The sequence below is a fragment of the Chiloscyllium plagiosum genome, chromosome 2, assembly GCF_004010195.1.
Source record: "Chiloscyllium plagiosum isolate BGI_BamShark_2017 chromosome 2, ASM401019v2, whole genome shotgun sequence".
Classification (NCBI taxonomy): Eukaryota; Metazoa; Chordata; class Chondrichthyes; order Orectolobiformes; family Hemiscylliidae; genus Chiloscyllium; species Chiloscyllium plagiosum.
The window spans coordinates 18,702,851-18,719,457 of NC_057711.1; the positions used below are offsets into that span (position 1 = coordinate 18,702,851).

The 16,607-nt window shown below is 40.9% G+C and overlaps 1 protein-coding gene and 1 long non-coding RNA gene across 2 annotated transcripts in view; both read right to left on the reverse strand.

Annotated features, from left to right (window-relative positions):
* Positions 1 to 472: 472 nt before the first annotated feature.
* Positions 473 to 1,546, reverse strand: LOC122565316. The gene is made up of 2 exons (XR_006316131.1): positions 929 to 1,546; positions 473 to 821 (listed from the first exon to the last, which is right to left on the reverse strand). It is a non-coding gene; the product is annotated as an uncharacterized LOC122565316 (long non-coding RNA).
* A 2,823-nt stretch (positions 1,547 to 4,369) lies between these two features.
* The window catches only part of LOC122557314 (N(4)-(Beta-N-acetylglucosaminyl)-L-asparaginase-like), a 31,295-nt gene continuing 19,057 nt past the window's right edge, over positions 4,370 to 16,607 (reverse strand). The window contains exons 8-9 of the mRNA XM_043704893.1: positions 11,144 to 11,277; positions 4,370 to 4,835 (exon numbers count right to left, since the gene is read on the reverse strand). Of these exons, the coding sequence (XP_043560828.1) occupies positions 4,741 to 4,835; positions 11,144 to 11,277 (229 nt within the window). The 3' untranslated portion in view covers positions 4,370 to 4,740. The remainder of the gene's footprint in view (positions 4,836 to 11,143; positions 11,278 to 16,607) is intronic.

Consider the following 16,607-nt stretch of genomic DNA (forward strand, 5'->3'; position numbering starts at 1 on the left):
ATTTAGGGAAGGGCCAGCAACACCCACATATTGTGAACAAATTTAAAACAAAAAAGGTAGATTTATGTAGAATCAAGAGCATGGGTGGAAATCAAAGGTCAACAATTCGATTGATTGACATCTCCACTGGATTGGTGCTGGTTACTACCTTTAGGACCCCTCCGCCCCTGACCAACTACACCCCTCCCCTTTGGAGGGCAACTTGCAAGTGATGTTGATCCAGTGTGTCTGCTGCTGTTGTCCTTCTAGATGGTCATGGCACATGTGGGTTGGTAATTTACTGTGGGTCATTCTGTAGATGAACAAAGTTGGTTGTGAAAAAGTTGCTTCAGTTTCGCTGCTCGCTTCAGCTATACAAGACTGAAACCAAAAAGCCAGCAAGAGATTGTCTGCATATTCGGAGGGGGAAAATAAAGAAAAAGAAAATATCTGTTCAGATTGGAACTATATTTAAAAGTGTACAAGTCAGACCAAAATTTATAAGTTTTATTATGTTGGCGATCCTTCTGATCGGTGGGTAGGATAGCTATAAGAATTTCTAAATGAAGGATAATGTTATTTAGGAATGATGGTTATTTTTTTTCTCTGAAGTTGTCATTTAAAAATTGTTGATTACTTATTGGGTGTGGAGCTTCAAAGAATGGGAACAGATGCAAAAAACATGAGTAGTCACAAAATGACAACAAAGTGAGAAGAGCATTGGCTTAAGTCTAACTATTGTCACCTCACACCATTGATTCCCCTTCCTATCTCTGTAACCATCACCAGCCTCATACCACTTGGCAGTTTCGGTATTGCTCCAATTCTTATCTCTTCTGTACCTGCAAGATGAATCACACATGAATTCATTGCTTACCCCAATCTCAGAATTTCCCTCCCTTAATCTCTCTACCTCTCTTTTCTCCTTTGAAGTTTGACCAAAACTTACCTCCTTAATTAAGCTTTGGTGACCTGCCTTTGTGTTCGCTTATCGGACTCAAGATCAAATGTTGTTTTGTAAAACTCCAGAGAAGCATTTTGGGACATTTTCACCATGTTAACATTGCTCCATGTTTTTGACTTATAGAAACGTTCAGAAAATCAAATCATCCTCTACAAAAGTGTGAAAATCTCCTGAAATTCTTTAATATCAGTCACTGTATGTACAAAACAAAAAAATCAACTTTAAGAAAAGAAATTAATTTATTTCATTTTTTCTGACAATTGCAACCATTTCAGATTTGGAATTGATATAAAAGATCAGAAATAACATTGACTTGAGGGGAGATATGATCTGATGATCTTATTGAGTATGGTATGGCTATGTTGCAAGGATTGAGCTTATGGTGACATTTATCAAAAAACACCGAGTTTTTTGAAGTAGTAGCAAAGAGGATTGATGAGGGCAGAGCAGTGGACGTGATCTACATGGACTTCAGTAAGGCGTTCTCCAAGGTTCCCCATGGGAGACTATTTAGCAAGATTAAATCTCATTGAATACAAGGAGAACTAGCCATTTAGATACAGAACTAGCTCAAAGGTAGAAGACAGAGGGTGGTGGATGAGGGTTGCCTTTCAGACTGGAGGCCTGTGACCAGTGGAGTGCCACAAGGATCGGTGCTGGGTCCACTACTTTTCATCATTTATACTAATGATTTGGATGTGAACATAAGAGGTATAGTTAGTAAGTTTGCAGATGATACCAAAATTGGAGATGAAGTGGACAGCGAAAAAGGTTACCTAAGATTACAACGGGATCTTGATCAGATGGGCCAATGGGCTGAGAAGTGGCAGATGGAGTTTAATTTAGACAAATGCAAGGTGCTGCATTTTGGGAAAGCAAATCTTAGCAGGACTTATACACTTAATGGTAAGGTCCTAAGGAGTGTTGCTGAACAAAGAGACTTTGGAGTGCAGTTTCATAGCTCCTTGAAAGTGGAGTCGCAGATAGATAGGATAGTGAAGGCGGCGTTTGGTATGCTTTCCTTTATTGGTCAGAATATTGAGTACAGGAGTTGGGAGGTTATGATGCGGCTGTACAGGACATTGGTTCGGCCAGTTTTGGAATATTGCATGCAATTCTGGTCTCCTTCCTAACAGAAGGATGTTGTGAAACTTGAAAGGGTTCAGAAAAGACTTACAAGGATATTGCCAGGGTTGGAGGATTTGAGTTATAGGGAGAGGCTGAACAGGCTGGGGCTTTTTTCCCTGGAGCATTGGAGGCTGAGGGGTGACCTTATAGAGGTTTATAAAATCATGAGGAGAAGGGTTAGGATAATTCGACAAAGTTTCTTCCCTGGGATGGGGGAGCCCAGAACTAGAGGACATAGGTTTGGGTTGAGAGGGGAAAGATATAAAAGATTAGATTAGATTAGATTACTTACAGTGTGGAAACAGGCCCTTCGGCCCAACAAGTCCACACCGACCCGCCGAAGCGTAACCCACCCATACCCCTACATTTACCCCTTACCTAACACTACGGGCAATTTAGCATGGCCAATTCACCTGACCTGCACATCTTTGGACTGTGGGAGGAAACCGGAGCACCCGGAGGAAACCCACGCAGACACGGGGAGAACGTGCAAACTCCACACAGTCAGTCACCTGAGGCGGGAATTGAACCCGGGTCTCTGGCGCTGCGAGGCAGCAGTGCTAACCACTGTACCACCGTGCCGCCCACAAAGAGACCTAAGGGGCAATCTTTTCACACAGACGGTGGTATGTGTATGGAATAAGCTGCCAGAGGAAGTGGTGGAGGCTGGTACAATTGCAACATTTAAAAGGCATTGGGATGGGTATATGAATAGATTGGGTTTGGAGGGATATGAACCACGTGCTGGAAAGTGGACTAGATTGGGTTGGGTTATCTGGTCAGCATGGACAAATTGGACCGAAGGGTGTGTTTCCATGCTGTACATTTCTACAACTCTCCCTGACTCTATGACATCAACATGTTTAAGTAGAACTGCTTGACTAAACCTTGACAATCAACAATGGTTGGTAGTTCATGAGTTAAGCAGACAATTGATATGTAGCAGCTTCAGAAGTGTATTGAGGGGCAGCTGCCGTGCAGCTAGTTCAGCAACAACTCTGCATAACCAATGTTTGCTATTTGCAAACAAAGCAGTTCATTGGGTTCAAGGGTACCAGCTCCAGAGTTATGTCATATCAAGTCAGAAAGGTCATTTAAAAATACAAGACGACCTTGTCGGGAGTGCCCTTCAACTACAACAATTCATCTGTCTATATCTATAAAATGAAATGTGCAAATGAACGTCAAATTTACTAACTACACCTCTTTGTTATGTTCTCCCTCTCCTAGTTTGTACATGTATCCCAGAGTCCAGCTCATTAGGCAGCTACATTTTAATGTTAGGCTAATCATTATAGTGAGGGGCAGTTTTCTTTTTAAACATTTAACAACTTTGAGGCTGTTCCTTCAGAACACCTTTTTTGGTTAGATTAGACTCCTTACAATATGGAAACAGGGCCAACAAGTCCACTTCGACCCTCCTGAGAGTTACCCATCCAGACCCATTCCCCTATCCTATATTTACCTCTGACTAATGCACCTAGCACTATGGGCAATTTAGCATGGCCAATTCACCTGACCTGCACATGTTTGGATTGGACATTTGAGTTGTTGCCCTTCACCAGGCTGAAAGGATGGTGTACCCAGTATGGCTCAAAGTGATGGAAGGTTCTTTAACTGGGGTTAGTCTTGTGTCTTAGTTTAGTGCACTCAGGGAGCAGTAGGTCAGTCTGACAATTTGGTATTACCACTATGTGAAGGCAGTTCTGAAATGATGGCTTCACAGTCCAGCACAGTACACATTTACAGATGCTGCTCCCTTACCCTCAAAAGGAGGTGTGGATGCTGGGTCAATTGAAATTTTCTGAACATGAGAGATCAATCAATTATTAGTTGTAAAAATCACAAGATATGGGTCAAAAGCAGAGAGATTTACAGCATGGAAACAGGGGCCCAAGTTGTCCATGCTGCCCAGTTTTCTGAATTAATTTAGTTCCAGGTGAATGGGAATGAGATTCTGATCAATCATTTCATTAAATTATACAAGAGATGAGGGGATGGAAGACCTTCGTATGTCCATATAGATCTCATGTATTTGCAAACATATCCATGAATGGTTGTTACTAGTGTAATTTTAATGGTTCTCCAATTACTTATTGATTTTCGTTCTGGTTCCAAATATCTAATAGATAAATGGACTCATGGTATATTCAAAAATTGTGGTGCTGGAAAAGCACAGTCGGCCAGGCAGCATCCAAGTAGCAGGAGAATGGACATTTCGGGCATAAGCCCTTCATCAGGAATGAAGGATTTCTGCCTGAAATGTCAACTCTCCTGCCACTCAGATGCTGCCTGAACTGCTGTGCTTTTCCAAAGCCACACCTTTTAACACTGATCGCCAGCATCTGCAGTCCTCACTTTCTCCTGGACTCATGGTATAGATCAATCATGGTCTAATAATGACACAAGCTCAGCGGATTCTGAAAGGTCAAGTGTTCATGTGCATGCACATGAACAAAGAGTGTTCACATTTAGAATACATCTCAAAATTCAAAGACAAACAATCTGCAAAGACTATATTGGCAATCAATATGGTCCAGTTACCAAATCACATGACAACAAGGTTTCTTACGATACGTTAACAGATTGCAAGGTGTCATTTAGGTTCAAAAGTGAGTGCAAATGATAACAAGCCTTAAAGTCGTTGAAAGTGATGCATCACTGTAGCTTTAAATGCAATCCACTATCTGCTCCGAGGTCCCTGATGGATTGTGAACCATAAAGTGGAATTGGTTGAATCCTAGACATTTACTGCATGCAGCACCTATAAGGAAAAGTTCAGAAAGACTCAGTTATGGTTAATGTAACTCAACAGCAATAAGCTTGTTATCTTGAACCACACAATCCTTATTCGAAATTGTTTCTCAGGATTTTGAGTGAACTTCAACCTTATGTCACTGAGAAAAGTCACACATTTTTCAAAAAAAAAAAGGCAACAGTAAATTTCCAATTACTGCAATGTGACCAGCTGCGGAATAACTCTCCCTCGATTTGAACATTGTTCTTGTTTTAGCTTTAGATGAGTATCATTAACTACAAAGTCAAGAGAAGCAGAATCGTTATAAAGAAGAAAAGCTACCATTCCTTAAAATCAACAGTACTAATTATAATGCAACTTCCACGACCAATCTGGAATATTCTTTGGGAATTAGCACACTGAATTGCTTTGACAATGTGTACATTGTAGAACTCACCATTTTCTTTGTTCCCCTTCTATTGTACTTGTTGCACTTTCCTCTTCCCACTCTGGGAAAGAATAATTCATTCACGAATCTCATTGTTAAAATGATATGAAAAAACCACAAAGCAACTGCTTCAAATATTTTTGTCATGTCTTTCAAACCTTGCACTATGATCAAGAGGGGTGACCTGTTCTTGGACCCATTTCAACTGTCCTCACAAAATAACTGTTCCAGTGGCTTTCCAACAAAGTCCATTGCAATTATCAGGCTCTCTTAGTCATATAATTTATTGTCAAATGTTTAGAATATATAATATTTAGAATAGCCAGTCAGACTTGGTATACAAAGACACAGGGAACCTCAGAGGAACAGAAGGATCTTGGAGTGCTTGTCCAAAGATCCCAGAGGTAGCAGGACAGGTTAATCGGATGTTTAAAAAAGCTTTATTACTCATGGCATAGATTAGAAGGGCATTGTACTGAACTTTGGTTAGGTCATAGCTGGAGTACTGTGTGCTATTCTGGTCCCCAATCTATAGGAAAAACGTGACTGCCCTGGAGGGGATTTCAAAGAAGATTCAACAGGATGTCACCCAGATGGAGTATTTCAGCGAATGGAGAGAGCCTGGGTACGCTTGGGTTGTTTTCTTTGAAGGCGAAAGTGAAGTGCTGGAAAAGCACAGCAGGTCAGGCAGTGTCAGAGGAGCAGGAGAGTCGGCATTTCGAGCAAAAGCACTTCATCAGAAATGATTTTTACCTGAAACTACTCCTCGGATACTGCCTGACCTGCTGTGCTTTTCCAGCACCACACTTTTTGACTCTGACTCTCCAGCATCTGCAGTCCTCACTTTCTCTTACTTGTCTTCTTCAGAGCAGAGAAGATTGAGGGTGGACCTGATAGAGGAATATGAGATGATGAGAAGCATGGACAGGGTGAACAGAATGCAGCTATTCCCCGTTGCTGAATGGTCAATAACATGGTGCATAATCTTAAAGTGAAACACAGCATGTTTAGACAAGATTTGAAGACCTTTCTCACCAGTGTTGGTCAAGGTCTGGAATACACGGCTTGGGAAGTTAGTTGAGGCAAGGAACCATATGACCTTTAAAAAGTATTTGTATGAATACTTGAAATGCATAACAATCAAGGCTATGGGCCTAATGCAGGAAAGTGGAAGGACAGTAGATAGTGGTACATTTTTGGCGGTATAGACTCAATTGGCCAAAAGCTCTCTTTTGTACTGTATGATTCTATGGTTCTAAAATATTCAAAAATAGATGAATGATGGTAACAACAATAACTTTCATTTCTGTGACACCTTTAAGAAAGTGGGATGTATTTTGAATTAGGGTGAGAGGCACAGAATTGAGTGTAATACTGGCCTCAGTTTAGATGTTCATTTATTGGCCAATTAGTGGCTGCCAAACAGAGGTGCACTAAGAAGATGGTCTGGCCACACTTGAACTGCTACAGTCCAAGGTGATAGCAACCTCAGTCAGCCACAGTAACTGAGGTGAGAATGCAGTTGTCAAAACCTGGGCAGGAAGGAAGAGCAAGTGGAACAGCTGCCCAGGAGCCAAAGACACAGTAAGTACTAATAGTAATGGATAGGGGTATAGAAGAGGAGTGGGGTTAATGGAAAATGTTAATAGCAGAAAATAGGCAGCTCTATGTCAATCCACCATGGCGTCGGAAAGGGGATTAATCAAAATGGGGGATAGAATTCATGGTCAGAAGATGTTAAACTTCATGTTGAAACCTGAAGGTTGTAAAGTGCCAAAGTGGAAAAAAGGATGCTGTTTTTCCAGCTTGCTTTGGGCTTTGCTAGAGCATCACTTCAGGCTTCAGACAAATGCATTTGTGTGGCCGCAAGTTGGAGAAATGTCAGAGGGATAGGTTGAGGTCCTTTTCCAAACAGGACAAACCCATGCTGCAGTGCAAGCACTCAGTCTGCATTTGGTGTTCCCAGTGTAGATGAGATCACTCTTCACAGACATGGCCAGGTCTGCTGAGTTTCTCCAGCACTTTTTTTTAAAAAAAGTAATTTCTCCAGCATCTGAAATACTTTGGTTTTATGAACAAATATCTTGATATCCAGCATGAAACTGCAGTTCAGTATCCAATTCAGTCAATTATTTCTCCTGACGCCTGTTGGATGTCTTAAAACTGGATCCCAAATGGATTAACCAAGGGATTTGGAAATTTGAAAAGATTACAAGCTTTTTTTATTTATTCATAGGATGAGGGCATCATTGGCTCGGCCAGCATTTACAGTACTGCCCAGTCCAAAGGCTCAACCAACCATATTGCTGTGGGTCTGGAGTTAGACCAGACCAAGTATGGATGGCAATTTCCTTCCCTAAAGGACATGAATGAGCCAGATGGGTTTTTCCTGTCAACTAATCATCATTAGACTCTTAATTCTAGGGTTTATTTTTAAAATTGGATTCTGCTATGGTAGGATTTGAACCCCAGTCCCCAGAACATTATCTGAGTCTCTGGATTAACAGCCCGGCTACAATACCACTAGGACATCACCTCCCCTCTCCATCTGCAAATGACTGAAAAGCAAACTGTAAGTAAACTGGAGGTAGGGAAATCTTTTTTGGCCGAAAACCATTACAGTTACACTGAAGTTAGTGTGACTTCCTCTATCCTTAAAATGTTGTTATCATGTTAATATTAGAAAAAAAACCCAAGAGAGAATAGGAAGCTCAACATAAATATGGCCAAGTAAGATCGAAGTCCTGGGAGACTAAAATCTAATTGGAAATTATAATCACAAATATTGACTGCAAATCCAACAATAGACAAGTTACAATCCCAAAGTTCAATGCATTTAACAGCAACGTTCATGATTTACATACTGGGCCAAGAACTGAGAGGGAGAGGGTGAGGAATTAGAAATGTGGGATTTATAAATGGCTATTTCTTGAAGTGAAGCCAGTGGAATACTATATCGGTGTCTCTATTTTCAACATTGGAGTCAGTGATACTTACATAACACTGCTCTCTGCATTCAAACGAAAACAGAATTCGCTGCAACAACTCAACAGGTTTGATCCTGTCAAAGGACCGAATGGTCTACTCATGCTCCTAATTATGGTCATTTTTATGTACCATTCGCTGACAACGTTCTCTATTAAGCCAATTCCAATTTCATTCCTCTGACAAAATCTGCATTGCAAATGTCCTCTAGACAAAATAGAGTGTGTGGTTTTGTGATTCAGATTTCAAGCCCTCTATCCCTTTGTGGCCTCACAGGATAATAATGTTGACCTGCGCATTTATACTTTCCAATATTCGTTGCCTACTTCACGGCTGGTCGTGAATGTGAGAGACAAAACAAAACCAGTCAGCTGGTCACAAATTCAAACTGTTTCTTTTCCAGCAGGTATTCTTTATTAGGCATTTCTATAAAGTGTCTCAATCTTATACTATGGAAACATGCTGTGAAAGAACTACAGCTAGCTTTCAGTCCTGGGAAAAAAACATATTGCATCACTCCAGGAGATAGGGCTAAACATGTTGATATGTGCGTCCTCACAGATCAGAATCATATTCTAGATTATTGGTGGGGTTATCCACTTCCATGAATTAAAATGAACATAGTAACCACCGTATTTTGCCAACTCAAACAATCCTCAGACTAGACTCAAAATCCTCAATAACCACCAACTAATCACTGTAAAAGACCATGTCTATAACTGAAGATCTATATATAACAGAGGTAGAGCCATTTATTTAATCAAGCATCATCTGAGGGATATGGGACAGGAGCAGGCATGAGTCAGGATTAGTTTAGCTTGGAATCGTGTGCAGCATGGACTGGTTGGACCAAAGGGTCTGCTTTGACTCTGTATGACTCTGTGAATCCAGTGCCTCTCCTCAAGACAGTTTAACCTGGTATCAGCTTAGTGAACCTTTTCTGACAGCTCCAATACCAACCTCTTATGATTTTATCTTCCACTCGCTTTGAAATAAAGGCTAAGATTCCGTGTACCCTCCCTATTACTTACAAACGTAAATGCTCGCTTTTGTGATTCGTGTTTGAGGACCCCCAAATTCCTTGTTCTGTCGCTTTTCTCTATACAAATAATACACAGCTTTCATGATGTACGCTAAGTTCATGAGACAAAAGCAATTATATAATCAGCTGTGAACATTCAGAATTGGAATAGCGTGAGCTGTTAAACACAGACCAACTTTTAAAATCTGTCTGTAGCATGCTCCCTTTGTTAGAGTAGGTGTATTGTACCTTCAAACAAATAAAATGTTTAATTTTCAATACACTACAATATACAGTTGGACAATGCCTTTGGCACTCTTCAACTCCAATACGTTCAGCCCTACCATCTTCTCACCCTAGCAACTAATTGAGGCTTCTCCCTGAGCTCCAGCTGCGTTTGGAGAGAGATCTATAAATCTTCAACATGACTTCTTGGACATGAACGCAACTGATTCGGCAACATATCTCACAATCTATTCATTGTGAAATTTGAAAACACAATCAAGGTATAGAGAACATGAGTCCACAACTGTCTTTAGGTCTCTTTATTCAGTCCCTATTTCTACTGCTTTGTATTGTCCATAGTGAATTTCCCTGGCCTCTCTCTCCCATTCCATTGAGTATTCTTTCAGAAGATCCTGATTGCCTCCAAGTCCATCCCACACCCATTTTATTTAGATCCAATTATGATTAGAAAGCAAAACATTGCAGATGCTGGAAATGTGAAATAAAAGCAAAAACTATGCTAGTAGAGGAACCAACTTAATATTTTATGCTCATGATTTTTCATCAGAACTGAAAAAAAGTCATTTTAATGGGATACAAGCCGGTCAAACAGTTGAGTCTTAAAAAGAATTTTTAAAAAGCATGATAAGGTGTAAGACATGGCAGGACCAAATGAAATGATTATGTGATAGGAAAACGACAAAATAAAAACAATAATAAGGCCAGAACATGGAAGAGATTACTGCCAGAAATTTTTGAACTCATTGTTGAGTCTGGAAGCTGCAAGGTGCCTAATTGTATGATTCTCATCCCAGTGACCTATCTATTCATAGGATCACTAAAATGCAGAAGCAGGCCATTTGGTCCATCGAGTCCACACTGGCTCTCCAAAGAGCATCCCATCCAGACCCATCGCTCCAAACCTTATTCCCTGCAATCCTGCATTTCCCATGACTTATCCACCAATTACGTAGCTGCCACCTATATCTTACAAATTAAGGTAATTTACGAAAAGCAATCTCTGGTAAGATTTTATCATGGGCCATTGAAAGTCCAGGTACCAAGCCATTTGATCTTTCCCATCCACCCCCTATCAATTGGGATGTGCTGGAAAAAGTCAGAGATGATAGTCATTAAGAAAGTATGTACTGACATCATTACATTGTATCTAGGCATTGCAGTGATTTCAAATGTTGGGCAGGAGGCCACTCAGTCCACCAAGCCTGTTCTACCTCAGCACTGTCCCCACACCTCTCAATGTATTGGTCTCCAGAAAGCTATGCCTTGAACATTCCCAGTGACTGAGGCTCCACAGATTTCTGGTTGTACTTCACTTTACTATGCATAGTCCAAAGACAGGGTTTCAGCTCTAGCTAGGGTCATTTAATCAAAATGTTTCTCTAGATATCACAAAAAAAAACTGGAGGCAAAAAATGTGGAATTTTACATATTTTTGTTATAACAAACACAAACCTGTACACAAGTGAGCAAGTACAGATACTTAGTGATAAATTGAGTCTGTAAGGACATAGAATGAATGTTAAGTGTAGTCAAGTTTACCCAAGACTGGTTTATTTCCTGCATGGCTTGAGATTTTCTCTCAGGAAGTTAGTTTCACCACTTATCCTTACAACAGGTTTTGTTTTAAAGACTTACCATAACCTCCAGTTCTGTTCGCACAGATGATTGCGCCAAAAAACTTTGGGTAATACTTCTGAATTCTTGCAATAACTTTCTGGCAAGCTGTAGTTGGTTCCATTCCCAATCTCATATATTCCACTGCCTGGTAACTAATTTGAGGCAAAAAATGTCAAACTGAAATAATGTCCACATGAAAAATGTACTCAAAGAACATTTTACAATTCTTACGATGAATTTTGTGCACAAAATAGGAAACTTTACTCAGCGAAAGAATGCTGATTGATTTTAATAAACTCCAGTCAAAACTGTCTGTTTCTGAAACGTTGCAGGGAGAAACTGCATTCAGAACTGAGAATTTATACCTTTTTCTGAACCACTGCAAGAAATAGGCTCGGTGTGACCTATCAGGAAAAATTGAACAGGCTAGGGCGCTCTTCTCCAGAGAATAAGAGATAAGGGTAACTTTTTAAAGGTCTTAATGGTAATGATTCTGAAAGGGTTTCATAGAAAAGACAGAAGACGTCTTGGCTTATCGGCTTAATCAGAACAAGACACATGATTATGATATGGCCACAAATAAAACCAATTGGGAAACTGTGAAAAATCTCTTAGAATTGAACTAAAAGGGGCAGTGTAGGTAAATGGTATGGATGCATTTAAGGAATACTTGATACTGAAATCATTGTATTGTTAAACGAAGATGGGTGGGAGAAGAATTTTGCATAGCTTAACAACAAACATTTTCTCAGTTAATGGTGCTCAGAATGGAACACAATACCCCAAATAAGAAAGGCCCAACCAATGTTTAAGGATCAGTATAACTCTTGTTTTTGCATTCTATTGCTTAATTAAAGTAAGGATCCCATAAAGCCTTTCATCATAAAAACTGCCAGAGCTCTAATTTCTTCCATCCTCTTTAAATGGGAAACATTTAGTTGATTTTGTCTCAGACACTTGCTACCAAAATGCATTATTTCACGTTTCTCTGTGTTAAATTCCTTCCATCACTGTCTGCCCTTTTCACCAGTCTCTCTATTGCCTTCTGAATTCTGTTACTGTCCTTCTCATTTCTGGGTCACTTCAAAACGATGAAAGTATACTGTGTATCTCTGGATCCATATAGTTAATATAAAAAACAGCAGTGGCTCCAATACCATCCCTGAGGACCAGCAGTGTATACTTTGCCCCAGTTTGAAAAAGAACATTTGAACACTACTTCTTCCCTCAGCCAAGCTTAGGCGCACTGATCCCTTTAACCGTGCGGGTTTTAATTTTGCTGACAGATGACACTTTGTCAAACAATTTTTGAAATGTTATATAAACAACTTTGTCCTTCTCTGTTACTTTAAAAGAACTCTAGATATTCAAACAGGAATTCATTTTAACAAATTTCTACAGTCAGTTCTTCTAAAATGCGATAGTTGCATTCTTGTGTAACCCCATGTTATAGAAAAAAAAAAAATCGCACTTTAGAAACAGCGCTTAGGGTTTGTGATGTAATCGCGTTACAGCCAACACATGTTTAAAAAGTTTGTGCTTTGGAAACAGTGTCCCCAATTTGTCAATCGCATTACAGAAAATTCGCGCTAATGAACCTCACGTTGTAGCAGAACAAATTGCACCAATGTTGGCAAATGCTAGTTTTCTAAATGTTAACTAATTTTGTCCTGGAATATAGGCTGTAAAGGTTTTCCCAGCTTGTTTTGTGAGGTTTATCCCTCTCAACATTTTCAGATAAAGAAAAGGCAGACTTATAATTTGAATAGTCTGGCACTAATGGTAAAGTTTCCATTGTTTTACCAGACCATGGGGCACATGTCTCATTGGAGACAGACAACTCAAGTGAGGAGAGAGATTGAGAAGGACAATCCTTCATAGTAATGTTAACTAGTGTGGGTGTTGAACCAGTGCTCTTGGTATCACTAACTAGCCATCTAGCCAACTGAGCTAGTCTCCCTTGCACTCTCACCCCCTTTTCAAGCTCTCTACACTTTCCATACTCAGTTTGGTTCTCTATATGAGGAATTCATCACAAGCCTTTTTTATTGGTTTCTTTTTCACTGCTCTACCTTTAATCATCCAGGGAACCTGAGTTTTGAATGCTCTAACATTCCACCCCTCCAATAGAAATTTTCTAGGAGAAAGTGAGGACTGCAGATGCTGGAGATCAGAGCTGAAAATGTGTTGCTGGAAAAGCGCAGTAGGTCAGGCAGCATCCAAGTAGCAGGAGAATTGACGTTTCGGGCATAAGCCCTTCTTCAGGAATAAGGAGAGTGTGCCAAGCAGGCTAAGATAAAAGGTAGGGAGGAGGGACTTGGGAGAGGGGCGTTGGAAATGAGATAGATGGGGGTGGTGGCGGAGAGGTCAGGAAGAAGTCTCAGTCCCAACCCTCGAACTCAGCACCATCTTCCTAACCTGCAATCTTCTTCCTGACCTCTCCGCCCCCACCCCCACTCCGGCCTTTCACCCTCACCTTAACCTCCTTCCACCTATCGCATTTCCAACGCCCCTCCCCCAAATCCCTCCTCCCTACCTTTTATCTTAACCTGCTTGGCACAATCTCCTCATTCCTGAAGAAGGGCTCATGCCCGAAACGTCGATTCTCCTGCTTCTTGGATGCTGCCTGACTTGCTGCGCTTTTCCAGCTCCAATGGAAATTTGTCTACTTTTGTACCTGAACTAATCCTCCAATTGGTTGACTATTGCTTTAAAATGAGTTATTTGTTAAATTCCAATCCAAATCAGCTGGATTCCTTTCCAAGTTAATCTTCCTCAAATTATATTTTTATGTTTGATTGCACCTAGCCCTTTTCTGTGATTATTCTAAAGGTTATGCTGCTGTAATATGAACCAAATGTTCTTCCATTGAAATAAATTCCATTTGTTCCATTTCGTTCCCAATAACTAGTTCAAACACTTTCTTCCCCATTGAACTGGAGATGCACTGATCAAGCGTATTGGCTTGTTCACATGTCAGAACGTCTCACTCTTTGTCCTATTACACCATTGCAAAAGCCAGTTTACAAATAAACTTCTCAATAAATACTCAAATACTCAATAGATATTGCATTTTTCTACACTTTGTTCCTTCCCACTATTTACTGGACTGTTAGTATAAACTTTGTGGCACAAACGTTTCTCTGCTGTTTCTTAAAATGAAGGAAATGGACACTGCCTTTGACCCCAAAACAACATCATGCCTCTCCAATGATGTAACAGTAGCTTTGATCAATATAGGCACCCAATCCTTTTGCCTGCTCGGATGTATCCTCAATGCTTGAGGGAGGACAACTAACAATATAAAAGGGAATTTTAACAGTCATAGTCAAGGTCTCAAAGGAGTACGTTTCAACAGTCATTAAAATGGAAGAAAATACTGCGCAAATGATAGGAAAGAGGAAGGACCTGGGTCAGTGGGTAGGTTAAAAGTTAAGAAAGAGGCGGTTTTAGAATAGGCTATTAAGAGTAAATCAAGTTTAACAAAATCCAAGGTAATAGGAAGTGTACAGGAAGGTAATGCAATCAGCATATATAGACTTGAAAAAAAGCATTTGATAAAATGCAGGAAAGTTGAGCAAAGCTTGTGAGCATGGTTAGAACCCAATGGGGAGGGGGAATAAAGGCACTCTCAATTTAAATATGAAATTGGCTGAGTGTTGGAAACAGATGAATCCCTACAGGCCATTTGACCCATCGAGTCTACATCATCCCTCTGAAGAGCATCCCATTCAATCCCTATAACCCTACATTTCGCGAATCTGCACATCACTGGGCTATGGGAGCAAACCAGAGCAACCAAACAAAGGGAGAATGTCTGTGCCGAGTTTGGACTGTCACCAGAGAGTGGAATTACACCCGGGTCCCTGGCACTGTGAGGCAGCAGTGCTAACCACGGAGCTGCCCCAGATATCGCTAACAATTATTTTTCATATCAGAGGATATCTCTTGTCAGCTTTCCAGTCATCAGTGCTGAGACTCCCATCCTTCCTGATATATCAGTGACCTAGACTTGTGCAAGGTCACCAATTCAAAATTTATGGCTGATATAAAACAGAATTATTGTGAACTGTGGGGAGGATAGTGTAAATCTTCAAAAGGACATAGAAAAGGAAGACAAAGAAATAGGCACACAACTGGAAGAATGCAATGCAGAGAAATAGGAAATGATTCCAACCACACTGCTGCCTGATTTCCCTGCTCTCTGTGAGGGAGGGAGGTGGATGGGGCGTGCATTTCGAGACAGCAATGACAAAGCTGCACAGCGGCTCAGTGGTTAGCACGGCTACCTCACAGTGCCGGCAACCTGGGTTTAACTCCAGCCCCAGGCAACTGTCGGTGTGGAGTTTGCACATTCTCCCTGTGTCTGCGTGGGTTTCCTCCAGGTGCTCCGGTTTCCTCCCAAAGTCCAAAGAAATGTAGGTTAGGTGGGTTGGCCATGGGAAATTGCCTGTAGTGTTCACGGATGTGTAGGTTAGGTGGATTAGCCATGGGAATTGCAGGGATTTGGGAAGGGATTGCAGGGGGTGAGTCTGGGTGGGATCCTCCTCAGAGATTTGGTGTGGGCTTGCTTGGCTGAATCACCCGTTTCCACAACACAGGGATTCTATGATTCATTCTAGAGAGAAGTGGGGGAGGGAACATAAATCAATGCATAGAATTCTAAAGGGTGTACTGGAATGGAAATGTCTGTATATCATTGAAACTGGCAGTGCAGGTTGGAAAGAATCTAAAACACATGAGTTTTATAAATAGCTCATAGCTACAAAAACAAGAAAAGGGCACAATAACTTTATGTAAAATATTGTGTCAGCCTCAAGTGGAAAACTGACTCATGAGAATGACTCCAGGAATAAGGAACATCCAATTCATAGATAGATTGGAGAAGGAAATGGCTCTGAGCTGAGGCCAGTCTCCTTGAAGAAGAGAAGGTGAGAAGAGATATGATAGCAGGTCTGTAAAGGAGGGAGTGGACAGGGAGAGTCGGTCCTGATTGGTGTCTTCCGGTTCACCAATTTATGATGGTTGACAGAAGAAGCAACAATAAGTTGCTTTCATTTAGAGTCATACAGTCAGAGATGCGCGGCACAGAAACAGACCCTTCAGTCCAACTCACCAATACCACCCAGATTTCCTAACCTAATCTAATACCATTTTCCAGCACTTGGCCCATGTCCAGATGCCTTTTAAATGCTGTAATTGTACCAGCCTCCACCACTTTCTCTGGCAGCTTATTCCATACACGAACCACCCTGTGAGAAAAAGTTGCCCTTTAGGTTCCTTTTATATCTTTCCCATCTTAGCCTATACCCTCTAGTTCTGGACTCCCTCACCCCAGGGAAAAGACTTTGTCTATTTATTCTGTCCCTGACCCTCATTATTTCATAAACCTCTATAAAAAAGTCACCCCTCAGCCTATGACGCTCCAGGGAAAACAGCCCCAACCTATTCAGCCTCTCCCGATAGCTCAAATCCTCCAACC